This window comes from Setaria italica, chromosome IX (assembly GCF_000263155.2).
Source record: "Setaria italica strain Yugu1 chromosome IX, Setaria_italica_v2.0, whole genome shotgun sequence".
Classification (NCBI taxonomy): domain Eukaryota; kingdom Viridiplantae; phylum Streptophyta; class Magnoliopsida; order Poales; family Poaceae; genus Setaria; species Setaria italica.
Window position 1 is genome coordinate 55,780,758 of NC_028458.1, and position 15,520 is coordinate 55,796,277.

At 43.7% G+C, this 15,520-nt stretch overlaps 2 protein-coding genes across 2 annotated transcripts in view; both read right to left on the minus strand.

Moving 5' to 3' along the window:
- Window positions 1-5,255, minus strand: part of LOC101766233 (protein SUPPRESSOR OF GENE SILENCING 3 homolog) — an 8,168-nt gene extending 2,913 nt beyond the window's left edge. The window contains exons 1-2 of the mRNA XM_004985568.3: window positions 4,392-5,255; window positions 431-729 (exon numbers count right to left, since the gene is read on the minus strand). Of these exons, the coding sequence (XP_004985625.1) occupies window positions 431-729; window positions 4,392-5,134 (1,042 nt within the window). The 5' untranslated portion in view covers window positions 5,135-5,255. The remainder of the gene's footprint in view (window positions 1-430; window positions 730-4,391) is intronic.
- A 1,719-nt stretch (window positions 5,256-6,974) lies between these two features.
- LOC101766923 (probable serine/threonine-protein kinase PBL16) lies at window positions 6,975-10,401 on the minus strand. Its single transcript, XM_004985570.4, has 6 exons — window positions 9,674-10,401; window positions 8,936-9,252; window positions 8,669-8,804; window positions 8,213-8,349; window positions 7,909-8,032; window positions 6,975-7,664 (listed from the first exon to the last, which is right to left on the minus strand). The coding sequence occupies exons 1-6, from the start codon at window positions 9,738-9,740 to the stop codon at window positions 7,321-7,323; spliced, it is 1,125 nt and encodes a 374-aa protein (XP_004985627.1). The 5' UTR covers window positions 9,741-10,401; the 3' UTR covers window positions 6,975-7,320.
- Window positions 10,402-15,520: the final 5,119 nt, after the last annotated feature.

A 15,520-nucleotide genomic window follows, 5' to 3' on the forward strand; every position in this document is an offset into this window, starting at 1 on the left:
GGCATTCGTGGGATATATTGGAAGTGTTGTGTACTTCTCCAGTTGAACTGATGGTCGACATGTTTAAATGTCTTAGCATGTAATGTTTCCTCTGACCTCAATAATGTGTGGCGGGTGGTGTCTCATTTTCAAAATAAAATATGGTTTGTGAGTTACATTGTATGTGCATCTATTTCACTCATAAGTGAAAACACATGTGATTTTATATTGCATGTGCATCAGTGAGAACGAAGGTCTAATTTGCTTTTCATTATACAGAAAGGCGTGGAGGACCATTGAGAACCCCCCCCCCCCCCCCCCACCCCCACCCCAAAAAAAGGCTTTGCTTTGCTTAGCAGCAGTAGGTAGTGTGTTAATAAAACATATATTCCACAGGCACTTGTACGCAAACACTAAATTCCCATAAGTTAAAGGCTGCGATATAATATACCTGTCATTTTCTTATCCATGTCTTTGTTCCCTAAACCCTCCAAGCGGCCATCTTTCTTCCTCCCAGTTGCAGTATTGTGCATGATAACAGTTGGCGGCCACACAATAAGGTCCTCCCTACTTGCTCGGACAAGGTCAGCAGGTAATGATTGGTATCCCTTAGAGTTCTCAGGGACTTTTGTATAATCCCATCCCATAAGGACACACAATGCCTTGTGCAAACCAAGATGATCAACAAGTGAATCTGTATTCGGTGGGTTGTAAGCATGCATGACAAGTCCATGCACATCAGCAAAGTCCCTGGAAGAGTGCACATTGGCCAGCCACAATCACAAATGAATTAAAATCCGATGAATAGGAGCCGGAAACTAGTGGGCTAAACACAGCCTTCACTACAAATACAGTACGACAAGATCTAGAAATGTGAGAGAATATCAACTGACAAATCCCAAAAACAAGTCTACGGCAAAAGTATCATAAGAAAGCAGCAAGATAGGATTCTATGCCAAAGAAACATTTGTCAAGAGAAAAAAGTTTTAGACATATTTGTTCACTGGTGAAACGATATACTCCTATAGGTTCGTTGACAGCTCTGCTGCTCCAAGTATTGTATGGAATGAGGCAGCCTAGGGGGCACACCATGGATTTACCACAGTTCCACTGTACATTGATAAAGAATGGTTATGAGCTCCCACCGGAAAATGTGGTAATGGATAATAAGTGGTTTTATATGAGGTCTGCACCGAGGTTTGGGTACTTGTTTCCAAATCAAATCCTATTAGCAGTGCATTAATATTTTGGGAAGGATCACCTCTGTACCATCAGAAAACTTAATCAAAATACGAACTGCCATAAACTGTTTAAGGTGAGGGGAAAAAGGATTCTACTGCTGCATCAGGAAGCTATTAGTTTCTTTCATCCAGTTAGGCAGCAACTGTACAGTCAACTATCTTCTAACAATGAAGAACTACCACAATGAAGTTTGGTTACCCATTAGAACCGTAGCTACCGCAATGAAGAACTAGAGATGGTAAGAGGCTTGGGCAAAGTCTAGGAATCCTAGGCTGGTTATCTAATATCTAATAGTTTTTTCTAGCTTGAATCATGTTAGATGAAACTACTTCCCCCCATCTCCCCTTCTAGCTTTTATAGCTAGGCTCTCTGTCTGAAACAAACTCGCTTGTATTTCCGTCTCTTTTGAAATGGGAATGAGGCAGTGCCTCGCATCGGAAAAAAAGGGAAAAAAACTATCTTCTAACAAACTTTATTCCAAGACCCAACAACTCCCTTCCTCTCATGAATTTATTGCCATGGCTCCTCATCAAGTCATCATCCTTATGACCTTATCATCCTCTCAACTTACCTAGATGTCACTACTAACAAAGCTGTCATGAGGCCCTACATTGTTGGAGCAGTTCTATTCATCGTTCTCAAGTACAGCCACCTTCACAATCCTAACAGCGCGCAATTAGTTGCGAACAGCACAATGCAAGTATGGTGCTGCAGATCGAGCAGGTCAGAGAAGGCCTGACACTGTGACACATGCAGCTCATCTCAACTAGGCATAGCAGTCGCACAGAGTGTGCAGTTTAGGCCAAACACAACGGGAAGTGCATGATGTGGGCAGGGGTATCCTCCTTATTGGGGTTGAGTATGAATACTAGAATAGCACAAAGTTAATCCTAGAAGCCATACGAGGCGTTATCGACAGTAGAAGACAAAAAAACAAGGTCTACATAAAAAGCTAGAATTAGAAATATTGTAATTAGCATGTCAACCGTGGAATAAGTTTAATACTGTATGGCATCATGCAAAACAGACCAATAATAAATGATACGACAAACAATAAAAGGATATGAAGTGGCACAATCTCAGGAGAAACAATTACAAAATAGCATTCAAAGCTATCATTTGACACACAAAGCATTTGACACTCAACAAATGCATGTATGCTACGTATGATAGCACCATCTATAGCCCAGTAACAAGTAAATGCTTCGGAAAACTGGTGCCAAGTTGGGAAAGAAAATATTCAGATCATAATTCATGCCAGCAAGACAGTAATACAAAGTACAAAAGCGTGAGGGTGAAATTAAAGTCAAGGATACAAGCGATTAAGGATAAAGTAGTATTCCTGGATGGAGATAGGCTATTTCTTGCACTAGATGCTAGACAACCATGAAAAATTGAAAAACACACAGCACAGCCTCAACAAATCAATGAATCATGAAGTCTGAAAGTGGCTATATCATAATATATAATCTGCAGAATGTCAAATCTTTAAATAAAACAAAAATAAAATTCTGCTACAACATCAAAAAAACACTCACAAGCACACAATGGCAATCAAGCAATCAATGAACAAAGATACTAGTAGCAGATGCAGATCTACCCGATCTGCCATTGCCACCACAACCGCAAGAAGTGAAGCAGGATATATAGATTAGATTTATTCTCAGAAGACTCTACCCAGAAAAGCTCACACACCAATGCAGTTCTTATTAAATTGCATGGACGTTAAAAAAAACATGAAGACAGTGTGCAGTTTCATTTTAGATGCCAAAAGGCAGAGACGGAATCACTGCAATTCTATACTTCTATATAGGGGTGGGCAGAAAAACCAGACCGAGGAACCAAACTGAACTAACCGGGACCGAACCTGAACTAACTGAAACAGAATATTCCGGTCATATATTCAGCCTCTGCTTCTAAGTAACCGAATTTAACTTGGGTAATTCAGTCTTAATCCTAGGTTAATCGATTTAACCCAAAAAACCAAAATAAGAACAGCCTAGAGAAACCTGTGCAGCCCAATAGCCAACCAGCCCAGGCCAGCCCAATAGTCCAAGAGCAAGCGCACATATAAACCCAGCCCAACCTAACCCTAACTCGCTCCCCACACACCCCGTCCCTCACCTCTCTGAGTCTCTCCCACGCTGTACGACCTTCCCCACGCGCCTCCTCCTGATCTCCGCACGCCGCGGCACCCCCTGCAGGCCAGCATCTAGTTCTACCAGGATCTAAGCTCGCTGCTAATATCCAACTCATTCCTGCTGCTGGAACATGATTTGCATCATTTTTTCTGTGTACTCAGAAAATTGTGTTCTGTTTATGCTCTGATTTGAACGTGTGCAGTTAGTTCGGTCATAACCGAGACTGAGATCGAACTAATCGAACCGAATTGTCGGCCTTCAGAATTTTTAGAAACCGATCGGTTCCAATTTTCAGATAACTGAAATTACTGAAAAACAAAGAACTAATTGGTTCAGTTCGGTCTAACGGAATGCCCACCCCTATACTTCTGATCACACTAAAATGCCACTTTTCCTCAATTTTCAGTGGGTAGAAAAAATACATAAGAAAGCTCATTAGTATACAATTAAGCAATCAAGACACAAAACAAGCGCTGGTGATAGTTCACTAGAATATGATATATCATTACTCTTACAATGGAAAACAAAACTCCGAATAACACAAAAGTAGTTCTAGGAGCAATGATGACATTATAACAGGTAGCAAACAGCAGAAAATCTATTGTTAAACACATCCTAGCAAAGCAACACTAGTACAAGATAAAACTAAGCAATACAGAAGACAAAATTAACCTTGACACTCCTAGTATACTAAATGATATCTAAGTGTGTTAGGCATACATGGAGAAACCTGCCTAGATAAAATGCATACCAGTTATGCAACATGACATACTAAAGAAAGACCTATTGGCAGCAAAAATTTTCAGGAAAATATTGTAAAGTAGAATTCTCCAGCCAGGCACAGACATAACATAATCAGTGCCAGTCCAGTTTATAACTAGATAATAGCAGGGAAGAAGTCATCACATATCATGTCAAAGAGTAAGAGCGAGCTCAACAATAGCAAGAAACCAACACAGGAACTTGACTACAAATGATACTAGAAAGCTTGTCAGGAAGAAGGCGGCAAGTGATGTGGGATCACCAAACCTGCCACAGGCGAGGCACGGGACACGGCTGCCCTCGAGGAACCTCCGTTTCTGCGAGGAGCTCTCGTTGAGCATCTTGGCATACTTGAGGAACGCCCTCCTGAGCGCATGCCGGTCCACCGCGGCATGTGGCGGCAGCTGCGGAGGGTGATGCGCCTCGTCGAGCCGCAGCTGCTTGTGGTGCCTCGGGAAGCCCTCGTCCTGGTCCGTGGGGTGCTTGCGCTTAGCCTCGTGCGGCGGCATCTGCATCGGCATGGGCATTTGCGGCGGCGGCGGCTGGTGCGGCGGCCAGAGATCCGGGCCGGCGCGGGGGAGGAGGTGGGGCGGGAGGGGCGCGGACTCGAAGGGGTAGTCTGGGGGCAACGCGAAGTAGGTGCGGACGGTGCCGTCGGCGAGGAGCACGGTGCGGCGGTCGAGGTTGTGGAAGCCGTACGGCGGCGGGGAAGGGGTCTCCGCCGGCGGCGGCTGCGCCTGCGGTGGCGGTCGGAGCGCAGCCGCCGGGGACGCGGGGTTGCGCGGCGCGTGTGGGGCGGGCGCGGGAGGTGCCGGATGGCGCCTGGTGTCCGCCGGGTGGGTGGGGGTCGGGGTGCGGGCGGCGGAGGTGGATGGCGCGGCCTTGTCTCCGGCCGGGGCGGCGCCCGGTGGCGGTGGGCCCCAGCGGGATTTGCGGGGCGGCGCCGCCATGGCCGTGGGGGGCTTGCCTGCGGCGGAGGGCCTCGGGGGAGGAGGGTTAGGGTTCTTCATCGGTTAGGCGATCGCGGTGGATTTGGGGGAATGGGGACTGGATCGGCTTGCGTCGGAGACGAGGCCGGACCAAGTGACCAGCGACAACGAAGCGAAGCAGCAGAGGCAACGGGGGCGATGACGAGGCGCACGCGCGGCACCACGCTTTGGCTTTGAAGGTGTATTTTCATAAGTTTACGTAAACCAGCCTGCAAGGCGTAATTTTGGTGTACTAATGGGCCGACTCTCCGTGGGCCGTGGTTGCATTGTTGTCATTGCTCTTAGGTTTTGTCATAAACCTTTTCTTAACATTCCGATGCTGGATGCTAGACAAATGATCTCTCATCCAAAATATACCCCTACTAGGTGGTAATGTCACAGTAAACATTTGCTCAAATAGTCAAATTGTTTGAGAGGAGGTGGCTATGGTCTATGGAGACATCCAGAAACAACATGAAGTGATTGAATAGATAATCTTAAGAGGATGACAAGCGAGGAGCATAGGCTCAACGCTGTGCCCATAACAGTTAGGACTAAGTGGGTGGGATACTGGGATTCAGTGACCAAATAAACCACAAAAGCTGTGATCACTTTGGTGGTTTTGTTCAGTGACCAAATATAACTCGTGCCCATTTAGTTCCAAAGAAAAAAAAACGTGCAATCTTTCACTCCATGGAATATATATAGACACACACCTACCTACATACATAGTATTTTGCTATAATACACTTGGTGTATCCTATACATAGAATGCACCCATGCCAGTGGGCGCACTAGGTTGAAGCAACTAGCACACCCAACCAGACATGCCGTGAGTGCTTCCTAAATTAATTTATATTTTCCACCTAGCACGTAAAGCCACCTAGCATACAAATCCCACTAGACTGAATGCATGTATGGATGGAATCTTTTATTGGTTCGAATCTTTGAAATAAATTTTCTCCTAAACCGTAACCCCGATTCACAAACCGTTTATTCCATCTGTCTCAAAAAAATATTCTTAACAAAACTAGATCCAATATGGATATATTAAAAATATTCTTAACAAAACTAGATCCAATATGGATATATTTTTTTATCGTTCAAGCGAATTGCATATCTATGTACTATCGATTGCAACTCGGACTACTACAGAGTTGCAACTAGTTATAACTCTGTGTATTGTTTGCATCTGGTCACAATAATCATATCAAGTTGCAATTCTAAGTTGCAATCATATGTTGTTGCAACTACGGTACCAACCATGTTGCAACCAAGTAGTAACTAGTTACAATCAGTAGTAACTGGTTGCAATTGGGTAGTAACTGGTTGCAATTCTATTCAGTAGGAAACATATCTGATTGCAATTGGGTAGTAACTGGTTGCAATTCTATTCAGTAGGAAACATATCTGGTGCAATTAGAGTAGCAACTGGGTTGCAACTGAGTATTAAATAATTTCAACCATAAGTAACAAGTGCTAAATAGGCTACAATCAATAACAAGTGCTAAATAGGCTACAATCAAGTTGCAATTGGGTTGCAGACGTTCTTGCAACTCAAAGTATAACTTAGTTGCAAAGTATAACTTAGTTGCAATGACATACTTAAAAAAACTTCATCAAATATAGCCTTCATGGATCTCGTTGTGTTAAGCACATTTTTTCCAACAACATGCTACAAACAGATTTAAAATCGGATCTGCGGTTCTAGAGATATCACATTTTTTTCATTTCGAATCAAGAAAAGATTCCCTGCATGCATGCTTACTGGATGGATGGGTTAAGCTATGAGGTGGCATCACGTGGTTGGTTGTCTCCATTTAGTTCTGCATGCAAGAGCGTGGGTTTTCCTTGACACGTGAATTAGCTGGCACGCGGAACGTAGGGTGAAGAGTCTGTGCATTTGTTGTACATAATGTACCTGGGTGCATTTTAACCTCGTCGTATACACACATGACTACATGACTCATCATACATATATCATGAGCTACACACTGCTAGGTTACAAACATTGTGGCAGGCAAGCTGCCGTGGTGGGCAACAAACACTGAAGATAACACACAAACTTGCCCATAATACTAACTTCCTGCTCAGCAGAACTCGTGCCTTCATGGATTAAACAATCAAGAAATCATCTGCAGATCAAGAACACTAGCTAGCCACTATCGACACCCTATGTAACAAGTACATGGCATTTCTGTTCGTCTGAGCTGTGTGAGGTGAGCACTTCAAGTGGCACCGGCCAAACTGTCACTGGGGTTCTCCTCCAGCTGCTGCAGAGGCTCCAAGGTAGCGACGATGTCGCGCATCAGCGGCCTAGCCTTTGGGTTGCGGTTGAGGCAATGGTATGCCAGCATCGCCGTCTTCTGCACCGCCTTCACCGGGTAGTCCTCGGCAAGCCTCGGGTCTACTATGCCAAGCACCTTCTTCTTCTGCGTCAGCAACGGGAATGCCCAGTCGGCCAACGTCTGCTCCCTGACCGGCCGGGACTTGTCCAGCGACTTCCGGCCTGTGAGGAGCTCCAGGAGTACAACACCGTAGCTGTAGACATCACTCATCGCCGTGAGATGCCCTGGAGTTGCAAAAGAACAACACTGGTTACTGGTCTAGTATTGAAGTTTATGGAACCAAGTGACAAGTACTGAATTTAGACGCCTAGCAAAGTATGAAGATTCAGAGTTCATTCCTTTTGCTTAAAGTTCAGTCTCAGGTCATGACCACAAGGCCTTTGAGCAACCAGTTGCATTAACCTGAGTAATTAGTCATTGTTTCTGAAACTCCCTTCGTGGTAGCTAGCCTTGTTAGGAGAACATTACCTGTCATGATGTACTCTGGTGCTGCATAACCGTAAGTACCCATTATACGAGTTGAAACATGGGACTTGTCACCAACTGGTCCATCTTTTGCAAGCCCAAAATCGGATAGTTTTGCATTATATTCCTGTATTTTTTTGGAATAAAAGAAGAGGTAATAAGCAAGAAAACGTTGCTTTCCATTTTCCCAACAAAATTAATGACAGTGATTTACTATGAGTGAATTTTTCCTTCATTTCTTGCATTTTAGTTTACAGAGACTGATATGAAAGTGTAACAAAATCAAATAAATTTAAACTGAATATACCTCATCTAGCAATATGTTTGATGTCTTAAAGTCCCGATAGATGACAGGCTTCTCTGCTTCATGCAGAAAAGCAAGTCCTTTTGCAGCGCCAAGCGCAATTTTCATTCTGATCGACCATTGAAGTGGGACCATTACCCCTGCATTACAAGTACAGATATTTCAAAAAGGTTTGACAGAACACAGTGATTGATCTCAAATGAACAAAATGACAATACAAACTGACCACATAGGTCATGCGGAAATAGACAATGCTGCCACTTGACGCAATGCAGAGATGCAGCTAAGTTATTCTAGTTCAGGATAGGTGCGAGGGGCAGTTTTATGCTCTTTTCGAAGGGGTAATAGTTTTCAGTTCAGAATGCCCTATGCAGATGTACTATAGTCAATGTTATGACAAAATGACAACAAACTTTAGAAAGCCAAACAACAACTGGTCAAGAATAGGATCAGAATTACTTGAAAACAGATGGGACTCCACACTTCCCAGGGGCATGAACTCGTAAACAAGAACCCTGTGGTCATCTTCACAACAATACCCGATCAACTTCACTAAATTTGGGTGAGAGAGCTGCCCTAGAAATATAACCTCAGCCTGCAAACAGGAACAAAAACTTCACATCTGAGAACAGCAAAGCAAAACATGCCAAAAAGAAAAACTGAAGACAACAGCTTAACACAAGCATGCGTTTAACAGTATATATTCAGAAAAGGCAGATTAATCACCAGCCACTCCCTATGGCCCTGGAAGCTATTGTCACCATCATGAACTTTAACGGCAACTCTCAGGGGCTCTTCTATCTCCAACCCTTCGCGGAGATCTTTGGTAATGTACCCTCTGTAGACTCTGCCAAATCCACCACCCCCAAGCAATGAATCTTGCCTGAAATTTTTGGTAATCCTCTTGAGCTCCTCAAATGTGAATGCTATCAAAGGGTTGCGAGCCGTATCCTTTCTCAGTGCCTCCACCTCTTTCGGGTTGGATGGCAGCTGGCTGTCTTCCTTTCCAATTCTCTCCGATGGGCTCTGAATTTTTGGAGATTCTGCAGCAAATAAAATATGCAAGACATATATAGATACTGAAATATAGGAATGATTGAGAAAACTTTGTAAAATCAGTTATCAAAAGATGAACAAGAATTTCATATGGCAAAACAGAAAATCTATGATCATTACTTGGAATAGCCATAAGACCAATTGTCAAGATTAAGGAAAAGAAAGAATCATTGGATTGGATCAGATTAAACGTTGAGTACTAAAATTGCTGCAGTTTGATTAAGCAAGAGCAGGGGCCATGCTCACTGAACACTAATGTTTTCAAATATAAGAGAATATTTTTTTCAAAGAAATTAGCAACAGTTACGTTAATGCCTCAATTGAGGGATCAAACAAATAAGAGAAATTTCTTAGTTATAACTGTAGCTACGCAATCCCAGACATGAAACCAAGATAGAAAAGTGTTACCTGATTTGGTGGCATTGGAAGAAACCCTGTTGAAGTATGGATTCCCTTTAAACCAGCAATTACCCATACTGCACAACTCCTAAAGAAGAAAGTCTGCCTCTCTCTCCCTGTCTCACCAAGAACACCAAGAACAGAAAAGGAAGAAAGAGAGTGCTTGCAGTGAGCTGATGGGTTGATGCCTTGATGGTTCGCAGCACAGGAACACCAACATATACTCCCAGGATTCGAACCAAGAACGGGCTCTCCTGAAGATCAGCCCTAGTTGTCAGCATAAAACGAAGGAAGAAGAAAAGAACACCAGTGGAGGTGGGAGAGAAGATGCAAATTTTTATTCTCCTGAAAGCTACACAGAAGGCACAAACACAATGGAAAGCCTCAAGTGAAACATCCCTTTCTCTACTTATCACGCGTTTGATGAGGACAAAACGCAAGGAGAAAAAGAAACGGAAACAGTTCAATTCTGGTAGTCAGTTTCCTCTATATATGCATCATTTATACCCACTTCATAAATCTTGCTTTTAAGAAGGGTATGGAAGATTTCTCCTTTTCTGCGCTGATTTATATTTTCCTCTATATCCATTTCTGAGGGGTTTGGTTTGTGGTTGTGGGGGAGAAGAAAAAAGGGGTGGGAAATGCAGCAACCAGACATAGGTAAAGGCACCAGACCACCAAGAAGTCTGAGTGGGGGAAATGGGGATTGCAGTTGTGGCTCTCTCTGTCCCTCTCAGCTCCCCTGCAATCATCCTAGATTCCACTGTCTCGGCCTTGAGCGCTGAAGCCCTTGACCTTAGTTGCTTTGCCCTCACTCCTTTCCAAATTGCTTTCTGGGCTGTGGTTGGGACTTGCAAGGAATGCACTCATCTAGCCCCATCTGCTTGATCTCTCATGGATATGGAATGATGGGGTTTCTTGGTGGAGTGGCGGTGGTGGTGGCGCCCATCCCACACCCCCCACTAGCCACAGGTAAGCCTAATCACTGCACTAATTATATTTTCCCATTTCCTTGCTGCAAGGAATTTTATAGTCTTGTGGAATTCGCTTTCTTTCCCCTGCGATGATTAGCCTTTGCTGCTGGGGAAGTGGATGTCTGAATCACGCAGCCAGTTTTGCCATCTCCAGCGACTTTTTTTTTAGGGGAAATGTTGCAATCCTTGCGGAGTTGCGCTGCGGTGAGAATTTCTGGATTTGCTTGGGCGACTCACTCGGTGTTGTTTTTTGGCCGCTCTTTTGGCTTGGGTGGGCGTGGGAGTGAGAGCGAGACCTGGACCAGTGCCAGTCTTCCAAGTTCAGGACCCACCAAGCCACCAACCATTACCTCTGTTCCTTCCCATCGCATTTGGTCAGAAACGTCTCCCCTCTGCGGCTCTGCCTAAGCTGGGAGTGTCAACATCACTATCTTTTTCCCCAGCCAATTGCCTAGGTTTGGTTAATCTCATTAATTAAGATCAACAAAGGTGCACAGCTTTGCATTACTCCTACTTATGACGGTGCTTTCCTCTAGGCAACAAATTATAACAAAAGGGCCTATCACCAGAGACAGTTACAGTTATTCTGTTCCTACGTGTGAGTGATAGAGTTGCAGAAAGATCCTTTTTCAGGAGTAGTTAGGACGTGATTGGTAGCGGGAAGGAGTCGTCCTGGAAGCCATCCGGCACCATTTCGTGCACGGGGAGGAGTCGTCGTAGAAGCCATCCGGCACCATTTCGTACACTTAGATCTAATTTGGTTACCCCACCGCACCATATGCCTGCACTGCTTTGTTCACCTGCTCCCCTCTCATCCTGTATCCCTCCCAGAAATCTCTCTTCCCTCGCGAGTCGAGATGGCTTGGTGCACGCAAAGGTGTATGGGCCCATATGTCAGTCAACTAGAACTTCGATACTTGCATGCATCCAAACAAAATCTCATCTCATACAGAATCAACAGCAAAAACAACCGATCATGACTACTTGCACGAGCGCATCCTGACTGCTTTGAGCCTGTACCGTCCGGCCATCCTGGCTTGAGGCACGCACCACAACCAATCACGCCCTTAGTGATCCTGCAGCTGCAAGGGGAGGTGTCTAGCACTACTATTGCGTTTATGTCCCCTTGAGGTTCAGCAGCATAGCGTGAATCACTTGTTTCCACGAACATGGATAGTTCCTCATTCCATTCCCTGTCAAACTGTAATGCTAGCAAAGAAATGTGCATGTCGGTGTGATATGAATGTCAGAACTCACTGGATAGGTGCGGACTATCTGCTTGATGATAATCTCGTGCGACCACCGCATGCTTGATTGATTGCTTGTGAGACTTTGAGCTGCTAGCGCTAGGTTTTGCATGTAGCAGGTGGCTCACTTTTAGGTTGAACAGTTACGGGTTCACCAGGGCCTAAATACAGCTTAAATTCTCGGTGATGGGACTGCGTGAGATCCAGCTAGTAAAACACTGCCATCGCCCGTCCATTTTATATTTTTCCTAACTATGTCGGCATCAGTTGCTGTGATGTATGAACCCAGCTTGTCTCTGGATTTTGTATGACTACATGGACCATGAGGGTGCCGACAGATTTGTCTGTGAATGTGATTGGTGTAAAAAGAAGTTACTTGAGTAGATTGATTATACTGTTCTGCAACACCTTTGGGGTATTTGGATTATACGATTGGGTAAGAACATTGCCTGTAGCAGGTCATACTTGAAATTTTATCAAAATAGCACGCTTGGGATTTTCTAAGCTCAAAAGCTACGTGCCTTTACGAATTGCATTCCTTTTACTCCATCTTGATAGTTACACGTCAAGGAAACAGGCTCCACTTGGTCTTCCTTAGTTGTCTGGTTCTAGAAAGCCCTAAAGGTAACCTAGTTTGTTGGTCGCACTAGAAAAGATCATTGTCTAGATTCTCCTAAAAGGCAGCTTGCACAAGTAGTGTTTGTGAAACTTATCATTTGGGAATTAAAATCCTATTAATTTAGCTCTAGTTGTCTAGTATTAATTCTGATGGTACCGTATTGCTTTTTGTGGTCCTGAATTGGTTATAGCCTACAGGCTACAGTATTCTGAGTCATGCTCTATCATTCTTCCTTTCCTACATCCCTTCTGTGTTGTTAGACATCAATTTTTATTTTTCGGTTCAGTGAATGAGTTTTACCCCCAAGTTCTGCGTACACTCGATTAGCTTCCAAGTTTGGTGTTTGATTGAACTTTATTGATTTAAATTATACCGCAGGAGTCCCAAGTTACCGTTCGTTTTAGCTTATCTAGTTACATAACATTTGCTACGTATCTTGACATAATATATATCATAAGATATATCTAAGATGCATAACAAAATATATATATATCTAAAAAAGTCAAAACGAATAGTAATTTAGGACGCAGGGAGTAGTTGGTAGTAACTTCCAGTGGTTAGCTGCTGGGTTGGTCTGATATAGCTCGCCTTTTTTTCTTTCTGTTGTTTGCTCATTTTATCAATTTTAGAAACCAACTGGGGCAAGGAGCCTGACTAAACATATATTATTTTGTTGAGATCAACAAAGAACGGTCAAGGTGTTTGTTTTTTCTGGGGTTATTTCTTTATTCGACCTGTAAAAATCTTGTTTCGTTCCATATTGATAAAAAAAATATGGGTGTCTTGTTTATCTCAAAGAAAAGTTGTGCATGGTCAAGTGCCAAAACATGTTCAGTTGAGTTTTCCCCCCTTTCCCCTAATTAAGAGAATTTACTTGTGAAATATACTATGGGCTTCAAGAAAGTCATAAACTTGACAAGTGTTGATCTGCAATTCGGTATGGTTTTATATAATCGTACTATCTATTTATCTTGAATAATTCGGTGTAATGGGTTATGGAACTTGTAACAATTGTATACCTATCATTAACCAAAGTTATGTACTTTTCTTATTAGTTAGAATGTTTTCAGGACAACTCCAAATTAGCTTCTTTTTTGTTTCTGATTATGATTTTCTGTGTAGAACTTTGTGAGTTTGTTTCAAAAGGCTTTTGGAGAGAATAAAATACAGTATAATCGTGGAACCAAATGCTATGAAGGATCGTACTGTCATCATGATTATGTGTGAAAACACCTTACATGCAGGAGGTTACTGGGCCTGTTCGCTTCAGCTTATTCAGCCGGCTTATCAGCCACCAAACAGTGTTTTCCTCTCACAACAAATCAGCCGTTTCAGCTTTTCAGCCGGCTTATAAGCTGAAGCGAACAGGCCCACTGTCTCTATATTTCTGCAGAGACAAAACAAATGGATATCGCGACATCATCCTAGGGGTAACTTATTTTGGCAATAATTATCTGTTCTTCACGAGGGGTTCGGCAAGACAGTTAGAAAAAAAGGATTTCATGTGCTCATATAAGTAAAAACGTGTGTACAGTAGGACATGGAGATCCTTTCGCAGGTGTCGGATTTGGTGACCGGTAGTCCACTAGGGGGTTACCCAGGTGGTAGATTTGTAGGCGGGGGAGATCGTAAGATCAAGAACTCGAATGGTAACACAGAGACGCAAGATTTAGATAGGTTCGGGCCTCCGAAGAGTAATACCCTACGTCCTGTGTTATGGTAAATTGTATTGTTGATCGCAGATGCGAAGAGTTAACGTGACGTGGGATGAGTTGAGGTGCGTTACCCTCGGGGGGCGCCTCTGGCCACCTTATATAGGCTGACGACCTAGGGTTACAATCGGATAGGATCTAATCCTAATCGGTTGTTACATGGAAAGTAATCTGAGTCGGTTTACAACAAGTATCCCGTGATATCCGAGCAGAATCCGTTCGCCCGGCCTCTAAACTTGTGCTCCACATATTTTCATGCCTTGACCCGCACGGCATGGTCGGGCGGGCCCACTATCATACATACATCTATGGGCCCACCTGAAAGTTTTGACAGTCCCAAATGTAGGGCTGGACACCGAGACGCATCTAACATGGAGACCATGGCACAGGATGGCGTAGTCTACATGGAAAGACAGGAACGAGTCGAGAATTAGGAAAGTATTCGTCGTAATAGGGTAGGCTTCCTCTAGTTGTATCCGACTAGTACTCTTGTAACCAACCGACCGACTATATAAGGTGAGGCAGGGATCTCCTCTAAGGCAATTCAATCCAACCAACACACATGACTAGGGTATTACACAATCTAGCAGTCCGAACCTGTCTAAATCGTGTGTCAGCGTTTACCTTCAAGTTCCTGATCTCGACGAGCCCTACCAACCAAAACACTACCTCGGGCATCCCCCTCAGTAGATTGCCGGATCTAAACACCGACACCCACTTGTCAGGGCTGACCAGTATTCTGATCGGTGAGGACCCGTGGATACCTTATCCTCGGAAGGTGTCGTTGCCTTTTGGTCTTCATGCAACCATAAACGGAAACTCGTCGTGCACATGGACATGTAAAATCCTTGTGGAGCGCATATAAGTCTGTTTGCTTTTCAAGAACTTCAGAAAAAGCGTATTTGCCATTATTAACCCACCTCATATGTATTCATCTTTTCATTGTTTTTGTGCCACTCATGAAGCCAAAGAACATTTGGTATATGGAGCCTTGGAGGCTCAATTGGATTGACCATAATTGACCTGCATGGATATGGGGCAGCCACCGGGCATGTCAACATGGATAATCAAACACATGAGGAAACCAAATTTTTGCTGTGTTGATCCAATGATGCAATGTTGATGTAATAATGCATCTAAAAGATGAAAAGATTGACGGTCCATGAAGCATGCTGGATTGCTGGTAGATCTTTCTGGTGAAGTGAACAAATATGATGAACCATACTCATGCCAAATGGGAGTGTTTGGTAAGATTCATACAGTCTGTTTCACACATTTTTTCTTTACAACCGATGATACTGGAT

Excerpts from the sequence above, each read along its gene's own strand:
- LOC101766923 (XM_004985570.4), bottom strand. The coding sequence starts at position 9,740 with ATGGGTAATTGCTGGTTTAAAGGGAATCCATACTTCAACAGGGTTTCT. Across the intron at positions 8,350-8,668 it reads GGAGTCCCATCTGTTTTCAA|GGGTAATGGTCCCACTTCAA; the intron begins GTAATTCTGATC and ends CTTGTAATGCAG. Across the intron at positions 8,033-8,212 it reads CAAACATATTGCTAGATGAG|GAATATAATGCAAAACTATC; the intron begins GTATATTCAGTT and ends AAAAAAATACAG.